At 39.7% G+C, this 25,289-nt stretch overlaps 3 protein-coding genes and 1 long non-coding RNA gene across 5 annotated transcripts; 2 read left to right on the top strand and 2 right to left on the bottom strand.

Moving 5' to 3' along the window:
* Nucleotides 1-3,411: 3,411 nt before the first annotated feature.
* On the bottom strand, nt 3,412-8,881 carry serping1 (serpin peptidase inhibitor, clade G (C1 inhibitor), member 1). Its single transcript, XM_061059565.1, has 11 exons — nt 8,708-8,881; nt 8,324-8,371; nt 8,047-8,155; nt 7,783-7,953; nt 7,316-7,618; nt 6,908-7,123; nt 5,837-5,980; nt 5,509-5,712; nt 5,274-5,413; nt 4,038-4,260; nt 3,412-3,824 (listed from the first exon to the last, which is right to left on the bottom strand). The coding sequence occupies exons 2-11, from the start codon at nt 8,369-8,371 to the stop codon at nt 3,574-3,576; spliced, it is 1,809 nt and encodes a 602-aa protein (XP_060915548.1). The 5' UTR covers nt 8,708-8,881; the 3' UTR covers nt 3,412-3,573.
* A 979-nt stretch (nt 8,882-9,860) lies between these two features.
* tmem134 (transmembrane protein 134) lies at nt 9,861-13,018 on the top strand. Of its 2 annotated transcripts, none has more exons than XM_061059555.1 (8): nt 9,861-10,154; nt 10,590-10,837; nt 10,929-10,996; nt 11,092-11,178; nt 11,297-11,373; nt 11,775-11,819; nt 12,524-12,577; nt 12,673-13,018. In XM_061059555.1, the coding sequence occupies exons 2-8, from the start codon at nt 10,634-10,636 to the stop codon at nt 12,753-12,755; spliced, it is 618 nt and encodes a 205-aa protein (XP_060915538.1). In that variant the 5' UTR covers nt 9,861-10,154; nt 10,590-10,633; the 3' UTR covers nt 12,756-13,018. The 2 variants fall into 2 exon arrangements, with proteins under 2 accessions (XP_060915538.1, XP_060915531.1); XM_061059548.1 differs by having other exon boundaries at nt 9,864-10,069.
* Nucleotides 13,019-15,860: 2,842 nt separating this feature from the next.
* On the top strand, nt 15,861-20,660 carry LOC132990988 (uncharacterized). The gene is made up of 3 exons (XR_009676132.1): nt 15,861-16,075; nt 18,380-18,606; nt 20,384-20,660. It is a non-coding gene; the product is annotated as an uncharacterized LOC132990988 (long non-coding RNA).
* On the bottom strand, nt 17,087-25,087 carry adra1d (adrenoceptor alpha 1D). Its single transcript, XM_061059532.1, has 2 exons — nt 23,839-25,087; nt 17,087-18,583 (listed from the first exon to the last, which is right to left on the bottom strand). The coding sequence occupies exons 1-2, from the start codon at nt 24,794-24,796 to the stop codon at nt 18,033-18,035; spliced, it is 1,509 nt and encodes a 502-aa protein (XP_060915515.1). The 5' UTR covers nt 24,797-25,087; the 3' UTR covers nt 17,087-18,032.
* Between the last annotated feature and the right edge of the window lie 202 nt (nt 25,088-25,289).

The raw sequence follows: 25,289 nt of genomic DNA, 5'->3' as shown, positions 1-25,289 counted from the left end.
TTGTACCTTTACCGTTTCAGTGGTCTTGTTCTTATGTCTTTTCATTGTCGTTCAGTGACGGTGGCTTTCTATACACCTTCATACCAGACATTGACATGTTAGTGTGTGTGTTTGTGTGTGCATGAGGGCTATGAGAATATGAGTGCCTACATTTTCTGTCTGTGTAGTGCTTAGTGTGAGTCTGCATTCACACCGATGCGCCCCATTCAAAATGTGTCCATCCAACTGTAGAAGAGAGGTGTAAAGAAATGATAAGAAAGGAGAAGAAGGATCCATACGGGAGAGAAATCCTCCTGCCACCTCCACCGCAGAAAACCACCACAGACCTCAGTGGGTGTGAGTGTCCCCGGCTGCAGGACTCTGAGAAGCTCCCAATTGTGTGTCCCAGACCTTTGTCATCTCTTTCCCCCAATGCCAGAAACTTCAAGAATTGAATACATCTCGCTTAATAACCTCTGACCGCTCTTTTTTGACTCTCCTGATGAAAAAGTTTAGTCGGCAGCAGGCAGAACGGATATTACTTTTGGTGGTCCCGCTTGTACCTTTACTTTATACGCAGGCTTTTCTTCTGTGGATCCAATTCTGCTCCTATAGATTTATCAATGATGCAACATTTTCTCCCTGTAGAGCAACACCTGAGCAGTTTTTTTTTTTTTTGTGTGTGAAAATGCAGGCATTTGATCGATCCTGCTATATGATTTCAAAAACCTTGGCATGTTATTCTTCATTAGTGCTCACGTTTACTTGCTCAACACTTTTCAATCCAAAGAAAGGAAGAAAATGTGGACAGACTCTACATGAGTGTGGGTGGGAGCCATTGCTGTGATCACTTTTCCATTCATCCAATTACACTGAACCTATTAAATATCAGGTCTATAGAGCCATGTAGTATAACTTCTGAAAAGGAAATGAGACCACTGCATGACCAGTACCGAGTTTATGTCTGTGGCGTAGCATAAGATGTGTGCAGTTGGTAGAAACATAGACTCAATTGATCATATTCACACAGCAGCCGTGTCTATCTGACTACATATTCAGGGTGAAACGCTCAAATGCTGTAATAATATTTTGACGTGTTATTAAGTTGGTTTGATCATTTACAGGAAGAGTGTGCGACTTTTTTGCGACCAGTAGATGTCGACCTTGAGCACTAGCATGAAACCAAAACTAACTGCTGTTTGGAGACAACTCCGCTATCCTGAAGCCTCCGCTCTCCTCCAGCGACACATCTCCAACCCTCCTCCCCTCGCGTTCACACTAAGTAGTAAAATGGAACGCACCATAATTTAGTGCAATCAGCAGACAAAATTGTCCTTGGCTTGAGCTGCAATTGCCTGTGGCTTGCAATGCTGTGTTAGCGGGCTAATGTCAGCACATTTTAGTTAGCTAGTAGCTTCACGTTGCATGTGAATTTACATGGAATGACTTTGCTCTAAACACACTTAAATGACATCCAAATAAGCAGTGAGAAGGCTATGGTATAATTCTCTTCTCTGGCCCTTGACTAAAACAGCTTTTATATGCACGGAGAGGAGTGGACCATCCCGTCCATGTAAACACTCCTCCGACAACAACACAGCCAGAGGGACTCGCGCTTCTTTTTTATTGTACACAGTCATGACTGAGAGACAATGTACTGGATTTCTGCTATATTTATGTCTAAAATGTTGCACATTCTGACTTTAATAAATGATAAGAAACAGAAAAGACAATTGATAATAAAAAAAAGAGCAATTGGGCCGTACTTTTTAAATTCCCCTAATGACAACTCTGGGACGAGTAATAGAAAAAGAGTAATATTGACCTTCATCTATATCTTAGCTAATGGTAGTATTAGCCTGATATGGGATAACTGCTAACGTTAGCTGTGGTCTGATCATAGCTAAATATTATCAGATATGTTGTTTTGAGTTGAAATATGGCTTATCTAAATTATAGTAATCTGTCAATTACCCGATTTTGTTTAAAAACTTAAAAACTGAGACAGCATCAAGGCATTTGAATAGAAATAAACTTACCATCCTGATTGTGACATCATAGAAAAATGGCTGCTGTGTGAATATGGTGAATTAATCTTTGACCCCCCCCCCCACTTGACTCCAACCTCAGGAGATAAGGAGTGATTCCACCCTGCATGTGAACACATTTGGCAGCAGGGGGACAGTGAATAATCACAAGCCAGGATCCAGGGAACTGGAAAACTCCATTAGTTCGTGAACTTAATCTACATGTGTCATGATGCATTCCTCTCCATGTTGATGGTGTACATGGTCTAGACTTTCGCTGAGTTGTCCAAATGCCTGCCATGGTATCAAATGTACTCCCTCGGGTCATTTCTCACTGTTTCCGAACGTCCACTGGTACACGAGAGCACACCCACAGTCGGTCAGTGGCCTCCGGGAGGTTTCTAACTGTTGAATCGATACGACTGCTCATATTCTTGGTGTCCTTCAACAACCTTGTGTCTCATCGTTGACTGCAAAAAAAAAAAATGCATCCGTCAGTGGTGAATTGGGTTTGGAATAATATGGGTTTGGGTTATACCAGAGTTGGGACTAAACAACGCGTTATGACGTCGACCTGAAACATATTTTCAGTTAGATCTATTAGGAGTGTTGGGCAAGGATGCTGGGTCAATTCTGTACTTTTCTATGCACATAAAAAAAAAAAAAAAAAAAAAACGCCGAGCACGTCAGCAGCCAGATAATCAAACCACAACAAAAACTTTATTGTGTTATCCCAGCAGGAAAGATGCATTTCTGGGAATACTCTGTACTTTGATTAGGGCTGTGCTGGGTGACAGTGATCTAATAGAGTTCACATTCCTGGCTCGATGGTTGCTCATTCCCGTCTCTGGATCTGTTGGTTCTGTTTACAGTCACCACATTTTCTGACTATTGTCTAATGACCCTGCTTTGCTAATGTAATCATTTTGTCTGCAATACAGCTGCATGTTTAGCAATCACTATGAGCTTGTAAAATAGAGCGTGATCTTAGCTGATTGTTCTGAACGTGGATGTGTTTACAGTCAATGCCATCCATTCAGCCTCAGTGTATATTTGTATGTGAATACAAAGATTCAGGGTACTTTTTTGCTTAGTTGCCTGGCTTAACCAAGCATGCTATCGATTACAACAAGCAAAACCTTTACTGTCACAAATTTTGACACTCGTCTTCCTTAAATTGATATGAGTGGTAATAACGCAAGGAGGCAGGGGCGAATGAGATTGGAGTTCACGACTGCAGTTCCTGTGTATTCACTGTCAATGTCAATCACACAGTGTGGCTGCCATCCTGTGGTGGGTTTGTGTAACTACTTCAAAAAATAAATTGAAGTTGTTTCAGAGGTTTTCTGTCTTTCTTTGCATTCCGATACACATTTTTGCTTGATCCCTAAAAAGAAATGACAGGCAGAATATGTGTTGGTTTAATGTGTTTATTCATCATCATCATCATCCTGGAGCTAATCCACATCCAGTCCTGTATATTTGTTTTTGAGAGGCTAACTAAATGCGCTATCTCGCTTTCTTTCCTTGCTCATTTGCCTCCTATACTTTTTTCTCTCCTCTGCGTCTACTGTGGGTCAGTCACTCTCCCGATGAAGAGTGGCACATTGGCCTGGTCGCTCCACAGCAGCATGATGAAAGGCCGCATGGCCGAGAAGGAAGGGAAGGAGCGAGAGAAGGAGATGCTAGTGACAGCTCCGGCCTCTACCCCATGTTCGGTCAGAGCGAGGAAGGCTCTGTGTCTGGCATCGTCAAGGACCAACCTCTCTTCGGGGTTCAGTCCGCAGAGCTTGGCATCCTCAAACAGTGTGGACAGGCCTGTTTGAGGGGAGAGAGGGGGTGATGGTGGAGGAGAGCAGGAAGAAAAGTTAATGTGGATCACTAGCAGAGAGATCAAAGAGTAGATGGGTATACTCAACAATTTGGTGTCTTCTTGTTTTGCTTTAAAGTTACAAACAGTCTAAAAGCGTGTGATGTGTTTTTGTACTATTAAAGTCTGACTGACTCAAAAGAACATGAAGATTAACAAACCTAATTTTTTGATCAGTATAATCAGGTCTGGCTGGACATCAAGCTTGATCTGCGGCAGAGTGACCTCGACATGTTGAGGAGATGCTGTGTTCAATTGTTCCATCATTTGACGCACAGCTGTGTCCGTCATCCTCTCCTCCAACTGCAGCAGGCTCTCCGCTGTGTTGGTGCGAGGCAGCAGGATATAAAGACTGTTTTCACCGGTGAGCGCAAACCTCGCCACCTGTTGGCCACATTTAAAAAAAATAATAAAGTTTCACTGTGAAGGAAGAGGCTTATGTAAAACAATCTTAACGTGATGAGCCTAGTCACAAAAAGGTGACCAAATTGAGACTTCCTAAATGACTCCAAAAAAATCGAGTTGGTAAGATTGCCTTGTTCATATTATGACACATTTAAAAGTATGCTGACTTTAATAGTCGTAGTTTCTGTATGTACAGGTCATTTTTTGCAAATTAATCTTCACACAACTATCACTGGAATCCGAGTCCCAGACTGGCCATACAAAGAAAACATACATTGCAGCCAGTGTCACTACATCCGGTATTGAAAATTGTTGCACACCACTAACAATTCATTCCCCTGTTTTTGGTTATCTGAGGGCACTTGATGTTATAAGTTCCCTTTATATTTTGGTCCAAAAGAAAAAGAGGTGTATACACAGAGCTAACACAAATGCCCAGTCTCTACTCCCAAAGCATGAAAAATGTAGAGTGTTAATAAGAAGTTATCAAGAATGGAAATACTAACCATCATCTGCGTTAAGGTAAATCATTAATAGCAATGCATATAGCAAAATGTATGTTGGTACACATTATTTCCGGTTTGACTGTAGGCTTTAGCTCTCAAAGCAGATTTGGTTCGGCAAAAGAAAAATCTCACTCATCGTCGCCACTAAAGAAACTATATATCCTTTTTTTTTTTTTTTTATCATGCAGAAGAGTGAAAGGCTGGACTATTGTGTGCGCTAATACACTCATCCTTTAGACATTAATGAACCAATTAGGTTGGAGTACACACTGTCCCCTGGTAGAACAAGGTTATCTTGTACCCCTGAATAGCATTTGAAGTCTTTGTAATAAAAAAGGCTTTTTAAAAATGCAATTAGGCACTAAGGATTATAAAAACAAAACAACTAAATGTTGTTTCTCCTCACAAGTATCTTTGCCTTACAACATCTCCCACTTGGCTGTGTATTATGCGAATATATGGGTAAACTATCTGTTTTGTATTTACCTGTGCACCCAGCTCAAGGTTGTATGACACAGCCAACATGTACTTCTGGTGGTAGAGGAGAGGCACCTTGACCAGATCACCATCCAGTTTAGTGAAAAGTCCTTTCTTGGGTTCGGACTCAAACTTGACTTTCCATTGACCTGAGGCAGATACACACACACACACACACACACCTCATTCAGATTCTAACAATTTCCTTTGCACATACACACTTGTGCGCATACACTTTACTGACCACTAAAGGAGACGGCATTGAGCAGCATCAGCTGTGTGTTGGGAGGCACAGAGTCAACCAGATGTGTGATTTTATTGTTGGTCTTATTTGCCACCCAGCTGTTGATCATCTGTGAGTTTTCCTGGCTGGTTTCTAGCAGTCTTGTTGGCTCCGCCTCATAAAACTCAATGGACTGGTTAGTGAAGAACTCACTCAGATTCATCTCTGAGAAAGAGAACAGAGAAACCATCATGAGCTGCAGAGATGGATTCTTTTAGCATGGCTGAGAAGCTCTACATCTATCTCTTTCACTGCATTTCTTCATACAGAAAAACTTTGTGAGAAATACCTGAGTTGTAGTAGATTTGAGATGCCATTTTTAAGGAGTCAACCAACTTCTCTCTCAGCTTTCTCATCTGGAAGTGAACACAGTGGAAGTCATGGGGCACAAAGAGAGCCCTCTCAATGGCTTTGCGGGTGTCACTCCTGGCACCTGAAGGTAACAGGAGAGAAAAAGGGCATAACGCATAAAAAGTGATACTGACAGCCACAGAGAATGTCCAAGATTTAGTATATAAAGAGGAGAACTTTATTATGTAACTTGTAATTTACACTTACAGTCAACAGAGCAATACTTATTGCTTGTTATTATTATTTATAAGCAATTTTCATTATTTGTTAGTTTTCTTATCAACAAATCCCATGAAAATTACTAAATGAAAATTCAAAATTGGGCAAGAATAGACAACGTTTGAAGCGGCTGACATGAAGAAGCATACTGCCTGGTGTGCACCCACGTGGTGTTTAGTTATTGGACTTTTACGGTAATCATGGACTGCCAAAACAAACGCACAAACATGGTGGTTCAATAATGGCAACTGGTTCCAGAGGACCGTAGGCAAAAAAAAAAAAAAAACATCAATTGCAGCAATCTACAGTGGACCAGCTCTATTGCGCAGTTACTGGGGCTACGTGGGATGTTGCTCATCCAGTCAGCATGCATTTTCTGGTCTTCTGGTGGCAAAAGACAGTGTCTCCTAAGGAGTACAGTTTGGTGTACATTTTGGTGTAAGGGCGTATGGGGTACTAAGGCAAGTGCTACAAGCCCCCCTGTCTTGTAAATTAAGAGTTAGTCCATGTCCTCATCACACAGTTAAACCCATTCCCTGTAGGTGTTGGCCTCTGTTGGTTATCCCTTTTCACAGATTTAGCTTGTTTTTTTTCATAGACAGCATCACAAAGCAAAGGGAGAACGTCTGGTTTTTAGGCACCTCAGAACTGCATCTGTGCTCTATGCAGATGATGTTGTACTGTTGGTTTCTATGCATTTGTATGGATGTTGCCAAAAAGTATTTGTTGTCATGAACTAATAATCAATCATAAAATGTATATAAAAAATGAGGAACTTCCATTTTCATACCTAGCAACAGATGGGACAGTGCCCCAGCAATACTAATCGGAGAGAAGAGCAAGTTGCTTGATGGTTGTGACTGTCTGAGGTAAGAGTACAGCGTGAAGGAAAACTCTGCCATGGATTCCTGCAACACGGGCTCCCCTGTGCGACTGTTTACATCCAGGCAAGGCTCCCATGGTGTGTTGAAATCCCTGCATGAGTAAGGAGCATCGGTAGGAGCAACTAAAAGAAAGTTGAATTGCATGTTAGAGATGTACATAAATGCTGTGCCTACATTTTTATATCAATATTTCGACATAGTTTGGAAATGTGCTCTTTATTACCCGTTTGAAGCTTATCGGTCTCTCATTTAATTAAATTAATCAATGGTCATCGTTTAAACAGACAGCAGTTAAAAAAGGTTTACAAACCTACCTTCAATATAAGTGTGTACAGTGCTCAGTGTCTCCCCCTCAGCAGATACACAATAGTAAGTACCAGTATCCCCCATGATAGTGTTCCTGAGTATGATGGTCTGATCATGATCAAGTGGATAGAGCTGTTCTATTCTCTTTTCATCGTCTGTTGAATTGTCCTCAAGATCCAGCTGGGTCCTCTGGCCCTCTCCCGTCTTTTTGAACCACAGTGCATTAGCCGTGACCTGGCTTGAAGTCGGCAAATGGCACGGGAGGTGACCACTCTGGCCTCCCATTATCTTAATGGTATAGACATTTGCAACTGTGCAAAGAGACACAAACACACTTTTGATTCAAGTGTTTTGGATCTTCCATAAACACACATTTTAAATGAACCCAGACTGAAAATGCTTGTCTATGCTTGTAAACAACACAAACACTACATGTACTCATCATAAAAGAGAAACGCGTAACTATGTTTCTTACCGACGACTACAATGTTGTACGTCAAACTTATCTCCATGTTGTTCTCCTTCACTGAACACTGGTATGTGCCACTGTGGGCAGCAGTTACAGGGGATATAGAGAGAATCGAGCCATCCTTTTTAACTCTAGTCCAGCCAGGGGACTGAGACGTCGGGTGACTTATGATTTCACCTGCATTCAGAGAAAGATCAAACTAAAGATGTATACGTGTTTCTTTATGGAAAACAGTAAAAAAAAAAAATAGCAGTGGTAGAGAAATATAACCATTGAATGTCCAGGTGACAGGCTCTCCAGTGAAACCAGTTGGATGTGAGAAACAGGGCAGCTCCAGAGCTGAACCAGGTGTCACCTGGAGTTTTGTGCATGAAGAAAGCTAAAACATAATTTAAAAAAAATGTTGAAAAGGAAGGGAAATCTGCTCATTTTAACAGTCAAGAAAGATCAAGTTTAAGCCATTTCGTAGACCAGCTAATGGTGATGTAATATTCAGGTAAAAAATGAGAGTTGTAACAAATTCATTCTTTATCTCAGGTAAACTTACCTCAAAAATGAGCAACAGGAAGAGGCAAAGCATGGCCGGTAGTCGCATCTAAAGCAGAGCACAGAGCAAAAGTTAGAAATTTACATGTGGACTTTGTAGTTCTGCAAGAAAGGATTTCGAAATAAATATGGCTTCAATAAGCCAGAAGAAAGATCAATATGAGAGGCAATCTGTAAAACAATCATGTGCCCCAGAACACTTCATTTAAATGTGATAATCTAGTCAAATCTTTCACCTTGTCAAAAATTGCTTCTATAAAAACTTCAGGAGGTTAGTATTGTTGTTCACAAAGCAAAAGCACCTGAACATAAATATAAAGCAAAATAATATTGCTTCAATTCAGTGTTTGATCCACAAAAAGTGTTAAAATATTAAATAGCTTACATTTCTTCGATTTCCAGTCGAATCCAGAATCAGTCACCCGTTTTGTTTGTTTGATTTGATTTAATGTTTCTACCACATTCAGCTCGTCTTCAGTCCTAAAACCTGTCTGCTCCCCTGAAATGAAACCAACAATGGCTAATCTATGATTGTTAGTTTAGAGATGTTTGTTTGCATAGAGCAGGTCTTCTGACTTTCAGGAAATCACATGATTTCCCATGTTGGCAAAAGATGCAAAGTGGGAGGATTTATATTGCTTTTTTTTATCATAGCATTTTTTTAAACTGCAAACATATAATAATCAGATGGTAAAATGCAGCACTAGATAATTCTTGACAGGTGGCATATGAGTGGTTGCGGGTGGGCAAATAATTTCACAAATATTTTAATTTACTCACTAAATTGTTTTTGCCAAAGGATTCCATGCTACACACACTGAAGGACATAGTTGAACACAAACAAAACTGAGTGTGTGCTTTTAAAAAAAAGTATATTGCAACGTTTGTGAACAACACTCCTATCTTATAAAGTACCAAAATGATTGTGGAAATGTGCCATGGGTTATATTAAACACTTAAAAAAAGATGATTTACAAGAATGTTCTTTTGTTTGCAGGCCCTGGTCCAATCATGGTGGTTTATATAATCCAGTTATATAAACCAGCATGGCATTGGCAATTTGTAAGCATAGATGCAATTGGTCGATTAATCGTGGTTGACAAAAAAATGTTGAATTTTATTTTTAGCATTTGACATTCAGACTATCAAACAAAATGATTGAAAAAGAACATAAGATTTTTATCTCAAGAAATACGAGGTGCAGTCCTGCTCTATATTTGAATAGGTTACTTTCACCGTCCTTCAACAACAGAAAAATGTTTGTAATGCATCAGGCATACTTTACACTTACAGGCTATTTTTAAAATGAATACACTCTTTGATTGAGTCTCTTTAAAAGCAGAGATGTCATGTTACTTGTAAGAGGGCTTAAATAACAGCTTGGTTAAAAAAAAAAAAAAAAATAGGCCACTTTGACTGAAATAGAGGATCTGAATAATTCATGTTGTGCAAGGTTAGTGCGTCGATCGGCAAACCGGCACTCGATTAACTGGGCCTGTTTCCCGAGGAGATCTTTGGGCGTAATCAGTCGAGTGCAATCGAGGTCCGGGTGTTAACAAAAAGGATTGGAAACTTTTCGAAACCTTTCTTCGGACTCGTTTCAACATACATCGAATATTTTTTCGGAAGTCTTTTCTTTTTTTTGACAGAGCTGCCATGAATTGTAAAAGAATATGACACATGTTTGATCGACGTCAAGTCGACATCGGGCCCTCCCTGGAGAAAAAGAGTAAACTTTTTGAAGACAGTAAGTTTTCATCCTGGTCATCTGATCGACTAGCGGAAAGAGCACAAACAATGGCAGGGACTCAAGGCACAGCCACATTTGTCTAGTGGTTTAATTCAAATAAAGTTTAGATCCACCAGCTAACATTGTTTGTGTTACTTGTTTTGTGCTCCTTGACGTGCATCACTTTAGACAAAAGCGTCAGATAAATGAATTGTAGAATCAAATAATTTAACCAGTGCTGTAGCTGTTTTTGTTACTTTGTGGCTATAATAGACGTTTCGGCTTTGTTCTTAGTTTTTATGCATGTATTTATATATTATGTGTAGGTTAAAGTGTATACTGGTTCCTAACATGTTTATGTGGGAATAAAATAAACACAACACAACCCAAGAAAGTCCATGAATTTTAACTTTTAGCTCCACAAGTTTTGCAGAAATGAACATTACCACTGCTGGTTAACCTAACATGTTTTCATAGCTGAGTTCATGTACTTGAAATTGATTTTTTTTTTTCTTCTTCTTCCGATTTGGACCAACAGTGTGCATCCAGCTACAGGACCTGAGGGCGTAAGAGGCGATCACCATGGCAACACAGTTTAGTATCGACGATGCCTTTGTGTTGGAGGGCGACGAGGAGGGAGCGGCGTCTAACGGAGAGCCGCAGGGATGGAAGGACAGGGAAGGAGGAGAGATGACATTTGGTCCTCTTTCTTTCTCCAAACCTCAAACTCACCCCTCGCCCGCCGCCGCCGCCGGCTCCCTCGAGCACAGCAACTTAAAGTATCAGGTACACTGACTTACCTGTGTGTACACAACCATAAGGGATATACATGTTTGTGTTTAAGTTATAACTCATTGATCATCTGCTGCTCCTCTAGAATCTGGAAAATGAAGACGCCCTGGGCAGTAACGGCAACTCCTCTTTCAATAACTTCTTCAAAATCAGGTTTGATCTTCATGTGGAGTTACTGATATTTTCACATCCGTCGCATGTGCATTCTCAAAAGTGTGAGATAAAATCTGTTTCCGCTTTCTCCATAGTGACCCTGCCAATCTGTCGTACTGCAGCTCCCAGTGGTCCTTCAGCACCTTGAGTTCTGTCACGCAGCTTTCTGCACACTGCTGTGGGTAAGTTCAAACAACACACACACACACACACACACGCACGCATGCTGTCACTCATACATACTCACACAGGAATAACAACAAACCCAGCTCCTTTTAAAACCAACGTTTTGTTGTGCAGGTGCGTGTCTCATCCGCTGGTAAAGAAAAACAGAAAGGTTGTTCTTGCTTCTTTCCTTCTCCTCATCACTGGAGTCGGTAAGTCTGAGTCAGATTATTATCCAATAGATGTAAAGTGTTCAACGAGATGTTTTCTGTGATACATTTCAGTACAAGTAGAAACAATGTAATGAAATGTCTGACTTCAGCTCCTGTTTTTTCACATGTTGTCCTGGCTGTCTTCTACTTTTCTATACTTTTGTCTGTTCATATTTAAGGGTTTCAGGGTTATTTGGATAACAACATATCTTCTTAAATGGTTTTGGGAGATAACACCGGTTAGTTTGTTCAGAGTGGTGTCATTCCAGGACATGCTGGACTTTGTCCCCTTGTTGATCCCCTCTGTGTAACAGGTGTTGTCCAGAGTTACTCAAGTAAATGTGATATTCACTCACATGTCCCTCCAGTCTCTGATGTAGCTTTGTGCTGTGTCTTTTTAGCTCTTATTTTCACAGGTATTGTCATACAGCTCAATCCAAATGCAGGTACGTTCTTCAAAACATTCCCATCCATTAGACTGTTAGAAGTCTCGTTCATTCAGACTTAGGGAAATACCCGTTGTGCTCTTTTGAAGCATTCATTCATGTGGGTTAAATTCAAGATGTCAGACAATAAGATAGATACACAACCAAGGCAGAATGAGTCTAACCCCACAGGAAACCTCAGTAATTGTTTTTGTACTTTTTTTCTACCACTGTTTTTATACATGTATTCATCAAACACAACATAATATTAAACAAATGAATGGAAACTGATATGCCCACTGTGTGTAGAGCAATAGTCGGTCACTTCAACTTCAAATAACTTTATTTATTTATCCGTCAGGGACTTCAGGTGCACTTTAGTTGGAAGAAATTGCAGGAAAAAAAAGCCAAGTAGGAGTGGTCTATGAAGCGGTTAAAGTCAATCTTGTGTGGGAGAGGTTAAAGTGGGAAAGTGTTGTTTATTAGTGTGCCTCAAACAGATCAAATCAGGTGTGGACCCCTTTGTTTCCAGTCTGTCTTCTCCTGGTGGTAGCTACATATTTTCAGTGTAGACATGAAAGATGTGGCGCTGTCACTACTCTTTGAACTACTGACAGGAGGGCCAATACTTTTGTTGTAATATTCCTTTAAGTTGTGGATACTCTAATAACCATTGTGTGACTGTGTCTGTATGTACGTTGTAACTGATGGAAGTGTTCTTATAGGTGTTTCAAGTGCTATTTTCTTTGTACCTGGATTTCTTCTCTTCATCCCTGGAGGTAAACTTGATGATTTGGTCCATAGAACTTTTGTTTTTCTTTTCCTCAGCCAGTAAATGTTGACATTAACAAAGTCATCCTCTTATTCTCCACAGTGTACCACGTGATTTACATCAGCTGTGCTGTCCGCGGGAGAAGAGGCTTCAAATTATTCTACCTACCTTATTTTGAAAAATGACCCTGAGACACTACACTCTCACTACATTTCTGTGTCAAAATGAATTGTATTATTTAGGTTTTTTTTTCCACTTGTATTGTCATACGCTTGTCATTGTAATGACCACTATTAACTCAACCACTCAGTACCATGACTATGTTTCTGCCACATGAACTGACATAACTGTATGTGTGTTCTCTCAAAAGAAGGAGATTGGTCCTGCCTGTGTTTTCTATGTGTGAATAATGACTGTGAAATAACAATAAAATGTTTTTATAGTAAAATGTGTCCGTTGAGGGTTTAAAAAAAAAGAGGCGACATTACAGCTGTTCAGGGTTGTAGGTTCATGTTTCAGGAATCACCTATAGTACCAGGTGTGTGTGTGTGTGTGTGTGTGTGTGTGTGTGTGGTGTGTGGTGTGTGGTGTGTGGTGTGTGTGTGTGTGTGTGTGTGTGTGTGTGTGTGTGTGTGTGTGTGTATTTAAGGGCCGGATGTTCACAGAAGGCAGAGTTGCCTCCTTAAGCACACTCCAGGCCTGTTTATTCCGTTGCCAGACTGATCTGATCTGCCAGGTTTTTTTTTTGACTGACTGCGCTCCAAGTGTTGGTTTGACTTTATGAAACAGGAGCTACGTTTTGTTTTCTTCGCTTGCTACTGTTGAAGCATGTTGCCATGGTTACATAGGTTATTTATGATAATCAGGGGCCACTTTGCAACATAAATACAAATCCAGTGCGTTTTTAGTTTTCACCCTTCAGCCACTCAGACAAGAACATGTAGCCAGGTTATCTTTTGTCGTTGTTTATTGCCCTCTGCTGGTTTTCAGTGACCACAAGAACATTTTACCAGCAGCATGTAACTTTTCCTGCACTATCAATACTTAAAGTTGGCTACTTTAATGTCATATTGATGAACATGATGGCATACATCAACTTACTTAGTTTACGATTGTCACTTGCTACACAGCGCAAGGATATGGATATAGTATACAATGGATTTATGGATATAGTTGTTAAACAGGTTACAGTTGTGTAGGATCTAATATTTAAACTCTGGTCAGTGAAAACTCACCTTATCAGAAACAAAGCTAGAAACTGTTTATACTTTGTCAGATCAACAGAAAAATCCACTTGACTCACAAAAGGATACATTTCCTGCAGAAAGAGTTTATATTTTAAAAACACAGAAAGCAACAACAGTCAGGGTAACAGTTTGATTTGTAAACTTCATCAAAGATCAATAACAAGGCTGCAGGCAAACTAGGAAACCATGACAACGTGAGCATTAAATGAATTTATTGAATTGCTCAATAAGAATCACTCCCTAAATAGTTTGATACTGATTTCAGAGAATCTTTTAAACATAACAAATAAATATCACTTTTATTTGTACCAAGAAAAACGAAATGATGTTATTAACCCTCCCCTCGTCGTCTTCTGCCTCTCTCTCTCTCTCTCTCTCTCTCTCTCTCTCTCTCTCTCTCTCTCTCTCTCTCTCTCTCTCTCTCTCTCTTCTTCTTCTTCTTTTTCACGGTTGGCATCGATCACGTTGGTGCATTACCGCCACCGTCTGTTGCGGAGTTTTGGCTCTGACAAAGGACTCTAATATTTAAAAAATAATTAGAATTATGATTCAAAATAATATCATTAAATAATGTAAAAAGGGAAAAATAAAAAACCCTACCCTGTCCAACCTCCTACATTCACTACCACTCCCTATCCTGTTTATACATTTTCCTAGCACCCTACCCCGACTATAATACCGGTACTATCATAGAAAAACCCCTGTGGCCCCCTGACTTTATGGTGTCACAGCTTGATTGTTTATTTTAAAGCCTTTCAGTGGAGCTTATGACAAGTCAACCACGGGAACATGACTCACAACGACACACGGGTTGCATTGATCACGTCTGCAAAGGCTCCAGCAGAGGGCGCTCACGTTGCACACATAATGACTGCAAACTACATACCAAGATCAAATATTTTAAAATCACTGACTTGACTTTTATTAGGCTTAAATGCACATAAAGTTTGAACTTTATCATACAAAACATGTGGGATGTGTTATGTTGAGAAAAGGCCATACATATTTAATGTAATTAAAACCCTGACTTTGTTTCAGAAAGGTTTGTTAGAACATGCAGCTTATTCATCAATTTTTATTTTTGAAGTTTTGCTGCAAGTTCTCCACATATTTATTAACCCTGTAAGGCCTAAACCTTTAATTAATTGAAAGGTTTAGGTATAGGAGTTGTGTTTTGTATCATATTTGAGTCAAACATTAAGTTATAAAAACATTCAAACACATTTCCTTTACCCCTGGTTCAAACGCTTGACCACTTGAACAGCCCTGTTGTTTATTAAGGCGTGTCTACTGCCCCCTGGTGGATTATCTGTGAACTGCATGTATCTGATTGTATTCATGAGAAAATGATCTCACTGAGATAGTGGTCCCAAAACAGTTTGTATCAAATACTATTGACGTGGTTACTTAGGATTTTGAATACAGCTCAGCTAAAAGCTGTAAAATGATTAAAGGGTTTTTTAAATGTAGTTTTGACAAAGTGCTTAATAAAGTGTAATGGCTGGATAAGATTAAAGATTAAAGTTGATATTCAATTTTTTTGTCTTTACAAATGTATCATTCTTCATCATCCGCTCCATGTATGTCGCTCGTAACCTTAATGTATTTCCAAAATCTCATTCCTTGGCAGGTATGAGTCTTAACTTTCGTTAGGCTAAAAGCCTGCACTGTTGAAATTTGTCAGAAGTGTTCCTACTTTTGCTTCTGCGACTTTATAACCAGACTTTCAAAAGCATGCAGGGCAAGACACATTTTGTGTAAAATGCTGACATGGATTAGCATTAAGTTCAAGTCAGTAGCCATCCTAGCCCCAGGCTCACTGTGACAGAGCTCAGGGTTGTGTTTCATGATTTAATCTCCTTTAGTATGTTTGCTCCTCGTTGTTGTGGCTTAGTAGTGATTTCCGCTTTTATTTTGTAATTTGTATCTTTGTGTTTCTCTGTTTCCTGAGTATTTTACTTTTCAGTGTTTCCTGTTTTATTTTGTAGTTCTTGTCCCTGTGTATCATGTCTAGTCTTACTTCCTCCCTTTGTGTGTTTTTGATTGCCTTCATCAGTCTCACCTGTGTCTTGTCTGTCACACCTGTTTCATCGCTCCCTGTATTTAGTCTGTTTCTTCCCATCTGTGTTAGTGTTTGTCAGACTTTTCCTGTTGTCCCCTGTATTGTATTGTTGAATTTCCTTGTGGCTTCTTGTGTTTTTCCACCTGTTTCATGGACCTTTACATTTGGACATTGTTGTTTCTTTTGGAATTTGAAAGTAAGTTTTAGTTTTACCTGTTTGGCCTTTTTGTTCAAAATACATTCTTTGGGGTTTTTCTGTGATGGATCCTCATACATTTGTGTTTAAATGCCTACATGACATTGTGCTTCCATTTTAACACACCAACCATGGCTGCTGTGAATTTAACGGAAAGAAAGAAGAGAGCAGCCTGTTGTTAGCTTAAATACTAATATGGTTAAACTAGCATCAAAGGTACACAATTAGGAGTCAAGGCAGTGCCTGTCTCATGGCAGAATGTTTGCTGTGAAGGTCCATCAACTCACTGACAAAGGAACCAGGGACTTTTAGGGCACCAGTCAGAAAATAGCTGAACACATGAATGCTCTTTGTAGTTTCTTATTCAGAGACAGACATGTCAGGGAGAATTATTTTTTCAAAGTCTTGTTTTTAAGACCACAACAGAGAACATTCACAGCATGTTTTATAGTCTGTGTTGGATTTGCAAATGAATAAAATCCTACCATTCATGCCTTCCTTTGTGAACTGAATACAAAATATACTTGCAGTAATTGGTTTCTTTTTTTTTTTTTCCCATGTCATGTAGAAGCTGCGCTTTATGGGATGTAAACGGACAAAGACAGTTTTTATTCTAATATCTTTGTCTCTTCTTAAACATTTCCTGTCATGTTTTGGTTTCGGTCATCATCCCAAATGGGGAAGAAAAAGAATGTCGAAACTCAACTCCGAGACTTTCCCAAGAAGAAAACAGTTGCGTGAACTCTTAATTGTAATGAGGCTAACAACAGGAAGCAATTGAGATTTACTCGCCCTGATAGTTGATTTTTTTTTTCTCTGTTTTCTGTTTTTGCCACTCTCTTTAAAACCCAAATCTGTTTTGCTTGCCAGCAACTTCTCCCTCCCTTGTTACTTAACACATGCAGATACTGATCTGTTTCCATTGACTTCATTGCTACCAAGCTTTTGCCCAAATGCTCTCCAAAAGCATGAGCTTAAAGGAGGTAACAAAAACAAAACAATAGTGACATCTGCTGGACATTTCCTTTTTAATCATGAATCAAATCACAGTGATGGTGACTGGTTAACTTCATCATTAGCTCAACATTGTTTCTCTCCATGTTTTTTTTTTTTTTTTTTTTTGGTCAGACATGAAGAAACATCAGAAAATACAAAAAAAACAATGTTCATTTCACATCACCACTCAATAAGAGCAAAAAATTACAGAAAGGTAGACTAATGGATTTGAATTCATACAAACATATATCAATGTCAAGTTGAATCATACATCCAACAGTTTGAATAAATAATATGCAGCATCTTTATTCTTAGCTTGCCTCTGATCCACACAATGCCTTGTCAAAACAGAAAAAAAAATTGCAGACAAATCGAATTCTGAAAATTCATATTTGATCAAATCAAAAATGTAGCTTTGACCCTAAAGGCTTTGTTATAGCTTTACTTTGTTTTATTTCAGCTGTATATTCTGTTTAAAATAAGATGAACATCAAAATAACAGCATTCTCCAATAATAGTCCCCTAGGTCAAATTTAAAGACATGGCGACTTGTGTAAAGTAAAAAAAAAATGACAATCAAATTGACACTTTGACTGCAGAAAGTGTGAACATCTGTCAGTTGTTGGCCGTGTTTTGTCCGTACACAATCTTTCAAGTGACAGTGCTCTGATGAAGTCTGAGACCTTGTTTGCTTTTGAGTCCGTGCCCAAGATGTGGCTATCAGCAGCTCGTCAGAGGTTAGATCTGAATAAACATGATGGGAGTATCAGTTTGAGATCAAGTTTGTCTGTTTCGTCTTGTTTGTGTTGGGATCCAGCCATCATTCCTAGATCTGCGGCTTTTATCCCACTTTGATTCTCAGACATTTCGTGCAGACAGAATTATGCCCTATCGGAGTCTTTCTTGCATGTTGTTCCAATGTGACCCTTTGAAAATAAATAAAAGATTCTCTTGCGCCTCTCTAAATGTCAGTCTCTTTCAGGCCGTAGCAGTCCGCCAGATCATAGAACTGATAAGTGCTCTGCTCACAGGAGTTGTAAATCCCCATGGACACTGTGTCTACTATATCAATCCGACCCACTGCAGGTGTGTTGCTTTTCCCCGTACTCCCTTTGATTTTGTTTGACAGATTGTTCACTTTCTCTTTAAACTGGAAGGAGGATTTTTGCAGGGGCGGAAAAAGGCTCCATCTTTTGAAACGGAGCGAGCGCCCTTTCCCCTTTTGAAACAAAGAGCTGCCAAAGGTTTCGTTCACAGTGTAGCCAGCATTGTAGTCCCCACTCTGATCCCTTGTCATTCCCTTGACAGCTGTCCGCCACCTCTGGTCATAGAAGCGACGCAGGACTCTCTGTCTTCTGTGGCACTTGCACCTGAGGAGCCGGGTGAAGGCGCGCTTGAACTCTTTGCTGGAGCAGGGGTAGATGACGGGGTTGATGCAGCTGTTGAAGTAGCCCAGCCAGAAGATCACCTTGAAGACGGTTTCGGATGGCTTCAGTGCTGGGAAGAAGGAACCTAGATGGGAGATGGAGCTATCAGTAGGTGATCTTTCAGTATATGCACAATACAAGATAAGCTTTTTATCACAGAAAAAGTCTCATAAGGTATATAAACATGAAGACAATTTGGAAAATAATGTAGCTAGAAAGGGATATGTATTCATTTTACCATTAACACATATTTTCATGAATACTCAGGTCTAATGATCAGATAATAAACTTTAGCACTAAGATGTTGCATTTAGTTCTTCAATCTGGATTAACTCATGGAAACCACAAGGAAGTAACAAAATGAAAACAGTGAAACAGTGATTCTTTTTTTTGTCCATGCTGTCGGATCAATACATTACAAACAATGCTGTTTCTAAAGCTGTGTTGTGTTATTTTTGGCTACAGTCATTTTTCATCTCTGACAGCAGAACATTCAGTAATCATTTTTGTTATGATGCATTGTGCAGCAGAAGCTCTTTTGCCGTGTTTATTAATAAGAGCGGGGTTTCTTTTTTTTGACATTGTGTTGACTTTCTGAGTTATGTTGGTTGAATTCTTATGATTTTTGGATTCTGATATTGGTCAGGTTTTTGTTTGGGTTCTTTTTACTGATGAGGGTTTTGTTGCTGCTGCGTGTCTCTTCCATGGGTTGCGTATTATGTTTTTTTTTGTTGTTATTTTGGTTCTGATGCTTTGTTGTTATGTGTTCTTCTGCTTGGGTCAAAGCACTCCCATGGACAAAACTCTTTGTTTTATTCGAGTAGGATGTGAAAAAGTTGTTTCATCAGTGCTTAGTACTGAAATGATTTCTTTAGTGGTTAGACTTGAAGCACAAAGGTAGCTAGAGGCTTACTATGGGACTCTCAGAGCAGATTTTCAGACCAAAACTCTCTCTCATCATCCATCATCCCCCCCCCCCCCCCCCTCACCTGATAGTTCCTTGTGAGGCAAAGAGAGCAGTACACGACTTCTTGACTATGGATGAGGGGCTGGGGGGGGAGACAGCTCTCTCCAGTGTTTTGAATTATACTGCAGTACCCATTTTTAACACTTGTCAGAGTTACATATTGCTTCTTTAACACTGACTGTACAGTGTAGCGCTCCCCACTTCTATATGTGAGGCATGCACACTGCTTTGATGTGTGCTTTATACAAAGCCTGTCTTTAGTCATTAGCATTGATAAGATGGAAAACCCATCCTTGGACAACTTTGAATACTTCTCCAGCTTTCTTTAGGATGATGGAACATTAATATTGATCAGTTAAGACTTTTACAGGACATAAATCGCCTGAAGCCATTCATAAAGTCAAACCAAACTTAGTGAGGATTTTGGTATTCTCTGTAGACAAAGCAGTGCATCTTTATCTGATGGTTGATCTTGTCCTGTGCATGTGTAAGTTGTTTTAAAAAAAAAAACAGTATAATGTTTCTCTCCCTTTAAGTCTTTGCTGTGGATGATGTTTAAAACAACGTTGTTTCTAAGACTGCAGTTAATCACTTCATCTGACGCCTACGCCCCATGGCGACGATTTTAGACATTTAGAATAACATTTTCTAAAAAGAATCAGTCTCGTCTCTGATGGTCTTCTTTGGATTTGTAGCTCATAAAAAGGCATCAGTATTTATTCACGCCTGATTCATAACCAGCTTGAAACTCCTCACGAGAGCTTTAAATTCTGTAAACTTCCATACGACATTACAGAATGCTTACTTACCATCAATCATTTTTAGGTTTTCTTTCTGATTTCACTCAAGATTAGGCATTAAATGTTATTTTTCATGGGACATTGCCTCACTGCCTTATATTTATTCTTGTCTCCCCAGGCTTGGATTAAACACAGTGTTGACCCTGGACACAGAGGCAACATATCACAGTGCTAATGTCAAAGTCGGCACTCCCTGGGGGAAAAGTCCGTTTTCAATTTGAGCCTGGTTGTACAATGTAGAAATATAAAATGGCTTGTCTTTGACTTTCAGATAAACGGTTCGTATGGTTTTGACATTAGAATATTAACAATATAATTCTCTTAAAGTTGTATATCTTTATTTCTGCAGCATGCGTATTTCCTTATCTGATACTATACTCACATCTTAAATGTATTTTTATCTTTCAGTATCTGTATCTTTCAGTAAAATGACATCATTTTATAGGCAGACAGAAAGTGATTCACTCTGACGCACAAACACAAAACCATGACAACAAGTCATATCTTTCAGGCTTTCTTTTCTGTTTGTTTGTGTACAGCCTTTAGATAACTGTGTATTTTAAAGCCTGAAGTCTGAAAGATGAATGTCATTTGATTTACTTCTGAGGAAGTGATTCTCTTTAAACTTAACATTGGCTCATGTACAAATCCTAAAGCCAAGATTCTGGGGACCTTTCCAATTTCTCAGACAATATTTAGTGACTGCTCTTTGGTGAGAGCAGACACAACCCTGACCAGCCCTTACTTACAGAGCCTGGGGATTTATCTCCTCATCATTTAACTTTACATGTGAAGGTAGCCAATTGATACCTGCCTTTTATAACACCTTTAATATAGTGCCACAAAGGTCCAAACTGTAGCTCTGTATATATTTGCTATAGTAAGTGTATGCATGTTTAGGGAACCACATTGAAATGTCATAATGATGATGCACGACAGAAATCGATATCCTTATTCAAGCAGTGATATTTCTTTAAAGCATTTTTTCCCACTGTTAATAAATTCCACGTTAGACCAAAACCAAAGATGAAGTAGTATACTGTTGGCTTTGGTCCCCAGTTATGGGATTGGTTTACAAAAATAGTATAATAGTGTATTATATCTGAAGACCTATCATTTTGAGAGACAAAGCCTTGGGTTGTTCATTACTAACTAATATAATACACCTAATCGCGTCTTTGTAAATGTCCCCATAAATTAATTGATTGTTCATTAAAAACAGCCTTCCTGCCCGATCCTTTCTGTACCATATGGCTGCACTTGAGGTTTTATCCATCACTCTGAAAGACAGACAGCATTCAAACTAATTCTGAAAAGTGACTTGTCTTCATTACATTTTCTGGCAATTGAAAAAAATGTATTCATGAGTCTGGCGCACTAATTTCAATAAATTGTGCTAGGGCGCTCTCCCTCTCTGGAGCCTGGCATGAGTCAGACTACTCTGTCTAAATTTGCATCATCACACATAAATGGCCTGAATGGCACAAAAGGTGCTGAAAGAGTACGTCTGTGTCCGGACAAAAGGTTACTCATTAATGATGTCTCTGCAACGTACCAACATCTATCTGTCTGACTGAGCAGGAATGGCTAAGCAGGGCGAAGAACTGGCGAGTTGAGGTGGCTCTAAACTCTGTAATCAAACATAACCACCAATAGTAGCTAAAATTCCTTGGATTTTTAAAATTTTTGATAGGCTTTAAATGTATAATTTTATTAGAGAGGCATCAAATGCTCTTAGTATTCGAGTGAAGTCAATGGCAGGGGGGCGTGTTTAGACTTTTTGGACTTCAGCTGCCCAACTGGGAAAAAAACATATGCATTGTTGGTATAAGTGTGCAGACAAATGTTTGCAAATGTTTTTTTATGTACAGTTCCATTTCTACCTCCAGTAATCGACTTGAACAAATAATATTATGGCATTGAACAGATGTAACAATGTGATCGATTTTCGAAAGAATGCAACATATTTATCCTCAATGATTAATTCTTGGAGAAATCCCTCATGACTCAAAAATAACATGTGTCTCCAATAGTCATTGATCATTATGTACTAACAAAATAAATGCGTTCCATTAAAATGCCCATAAAGGTACAAGCTTCGTCTGCTCATGCTCAGTAAGATAGTGTGGATAGAAGTCCTGCCTTTAACTGGGCAGAAAGCCAAACAGAAATTGTTGAATGGCACCAGGGGTGGCCAATCACACATGGACCATTGGCACCCCATACCCCAATCTGGATACACCCCTGTGCATTGCTGTATTGATTTGTTCTAATGATTAAAACACCTTAATATATAATCATTGTCTTCGACAGCAGACCCAAAATATCTATCTATCTTAGACTAGAGGCTACAAATAAACGTGCCCTTTCCTCTCCCATTGAGCATACAAAATGATCAGCAGCCATCATTTCATCTTCCTTGAACTTCTACTCTCTCCCCGAAGGCTTAGCTCTAACAATTTGATTGACTACATTTGGAGGTGCCGAAGGATGAGAGTGCCATGAGTGCTCTACCTGATAGACCATAGACTATAGTCATTTATCCATGGTGGCTGTTCCATTAAATTATGTGAAATATATGCAAATTAAAATGCACGAGGCCACCATTAGCGTGTGCATGTGTGTTGGGAATACAGTTGCTTTCTGTGAGTGCAGTTTTATATGCAAGTAGCAATACTCAGTTTGATTTATGTACAGCCATTATGTCTTTTATTGGTCATCCCTCCTGGAAGGTCTTTTCAACCATCTGCTCAGACTATTTCCTTATCCATTAATCACCATAACTCCTCTATCCAATCCTTTCAATGCTGGGGTCAGTTTAAAAGCAGTTCTCGACTTAGATTATAGATTTTTATTTCACTTCATTATTTATTTTACAAGACACACATGTAGAACGCTGTGTTACATTTCATCTGTGTTTCTGACTGCTACAAATATAGACAAAGTCGAGGCCTTAAAACAGTTGATACTCTGAGAGACCAAAAACTGGTAGCCCATAAACTGAAGCTCATATTTGTAATTGGCAGCAGTTTCAGAGAGCTCATTAGGGAAGAATGTCAGAGTATTATGACTGCTCCTTGAAAAATCTGATATAAGCCATCTGAACAAATAGTCTCCCAGGAAAAATGACTGGTATGAAAGCAAACCATGTTTGTGGTCACGTTGCAGATTTGACCTTTTCTGGCCAAACATTTGTTTTAATTAAATGCTCACATCCTTAGTTTGGATGAATTCCCGGTTTGTTCCTTAGAATAAACAATTAATCAAAATCAGCTTGGTTAATTTCACCAATTTCCTGTCATCTCAACACTGTAGCCTACAGGCATTTGTCTAGTTATCTTAAACTTTATCTGTAAAAACAAAGGGTCAAGGGTTGCTTCAGGCTTTCACCGTTGGGGCATTCCTAGTGACGCACTAAATTCTGATTCTAAACGATACACTTACTTATTCATTTTAATCACAGGCCACATCTAAGTAACTTAAAGACATTAAATGCAATCACGTTTTTAAGAAATAGAACTTTGGCATGCAGCATTTACGCTGGACCACAGTGGAAAGAAATGTAAGACCTACCCATGGGCAGAAAGAAGAAAAAAGGCAGCCAACACAGTATGAACATCCCAACAACGATGGCGAGGGTTTTTGCAGCCTTTTTCTCTTTGGAGAACTTCATCAGCCGCACAGAGAGCGAACTTCTAAACGGGTGGTTTTTGCTACTTTTTGCGCTCGGCGTGCGCACGTCCTCCAGCACGCTGCGGCAGTGAATCCGGAGCACCACCTCCATCGACTTATCTCTCTCCCTTTTGACGCCCGCTTCGAGGCTCTTAGTAGTCCTTCGTGCCACCACATAGACTCTGAAGTACATGAAGAGAATGACCATAAGCGGCAGGTAGAAGGAGAAGAGCGAGGAGAAGAGCGCGTAGCCTGGCTCCTCTGTGATTCTGCAGACGCGTTCGTCCACTGGCGGAGGTTCCTTCCATCCCAAGAGCGGTCCCACAGATATAATCGTGGATAACACCCACACTAGAATCAAAATAGCCACTGCCCTCCTCTCTGTCATAATACTGGGATATTTCAGGCAGTGTTTGACCCCTATGTACCGGTCCACGGAGATGATGCAGAGGCTGAGGATGGATGCGGTGCAGCAGAGCACATCCACCGCTGCCCAGATGTTGCAGAAAATCCGGCCAAACACCCAGCATCCCAGCACCTCCAGAGAGGCAGAGAAAGGCAGCACGATAATGCTCAACAGCAGGTCTGCCATGGCTAAGTTCACAATGAAGAAGTTTGTGACAGTCTGCAAATGTTTGTTGCACACCACAGATAAGATGACCAAAATGTTCCCAACAATTGCCACCAAAATAAAAACGGAGAGAAAGACCCCAACCCCGACAACCTGTGGGTCCATTGCGAAGTTCGTGCAGGTCGGGGTGCTGTCGTTTGGAGATATTTGGTCCAAGACCGTTCCGTTGAGAGATTCAGCAAAATAGATCCCATTGTTGCTTTCGTTCCTCAAGTTAGAGTCTGTCATTTTGAAACGCCATAAAGACAACTTTAGAGTTTGTTTTTTGTACAAAGCAGTGAGTCGGACATTGTTTTCAGTCTATGCCGTCAGAGTGCTCGCAGACGCAATTTGAAACACTTGAAAAATAAAGAAAAAGTCCCTAATAGAAAGCAGGAATTAGTAGGAAACTGTTGGAAAAATAAAAAAAAACGTCCATATTTTGGAGGGAGAACTGTGTCCTATTGATCAAATGAAAATGACAAAGATACTAAATTCAGCTCCATGTCCACGTATTTCTGCCATACGATGCTTTTCCACTGGTGGCATCCTTTGTAAGTGATCACTGAGTCAGAGCTGTTACAGCAGGTCTGAACCCACAGCTCCACCCCCAATTCACATATTCACTGCTGCGTTCAGGGTCTCTACAAGAGAGCCCCATAAATCCTGCACGACCTATAAATGAAACACTAATTACACAATATTTGTTCTGTCGAGGAAACTGAACCAAAAAAACACATTT

The sequence above is a fragment of the Labrus mixtus genome, chromosome 2 (genome assembly GCF_963584025.1).
Source record: "Labrus mixtus chromosome 2, fLabMix1.1, whole genome shotgun sequence".
Lineage (NCBI taxonomy): Eukaryota > Metazoa > Chordata > Actinopteri > Labriformes > Labridae > Labrus > Labrus mixtus.
Note: the sequence above shows the minus strand (reverse complement) of the source record. Positions and strands in the feature narration are given on the sequence as shown.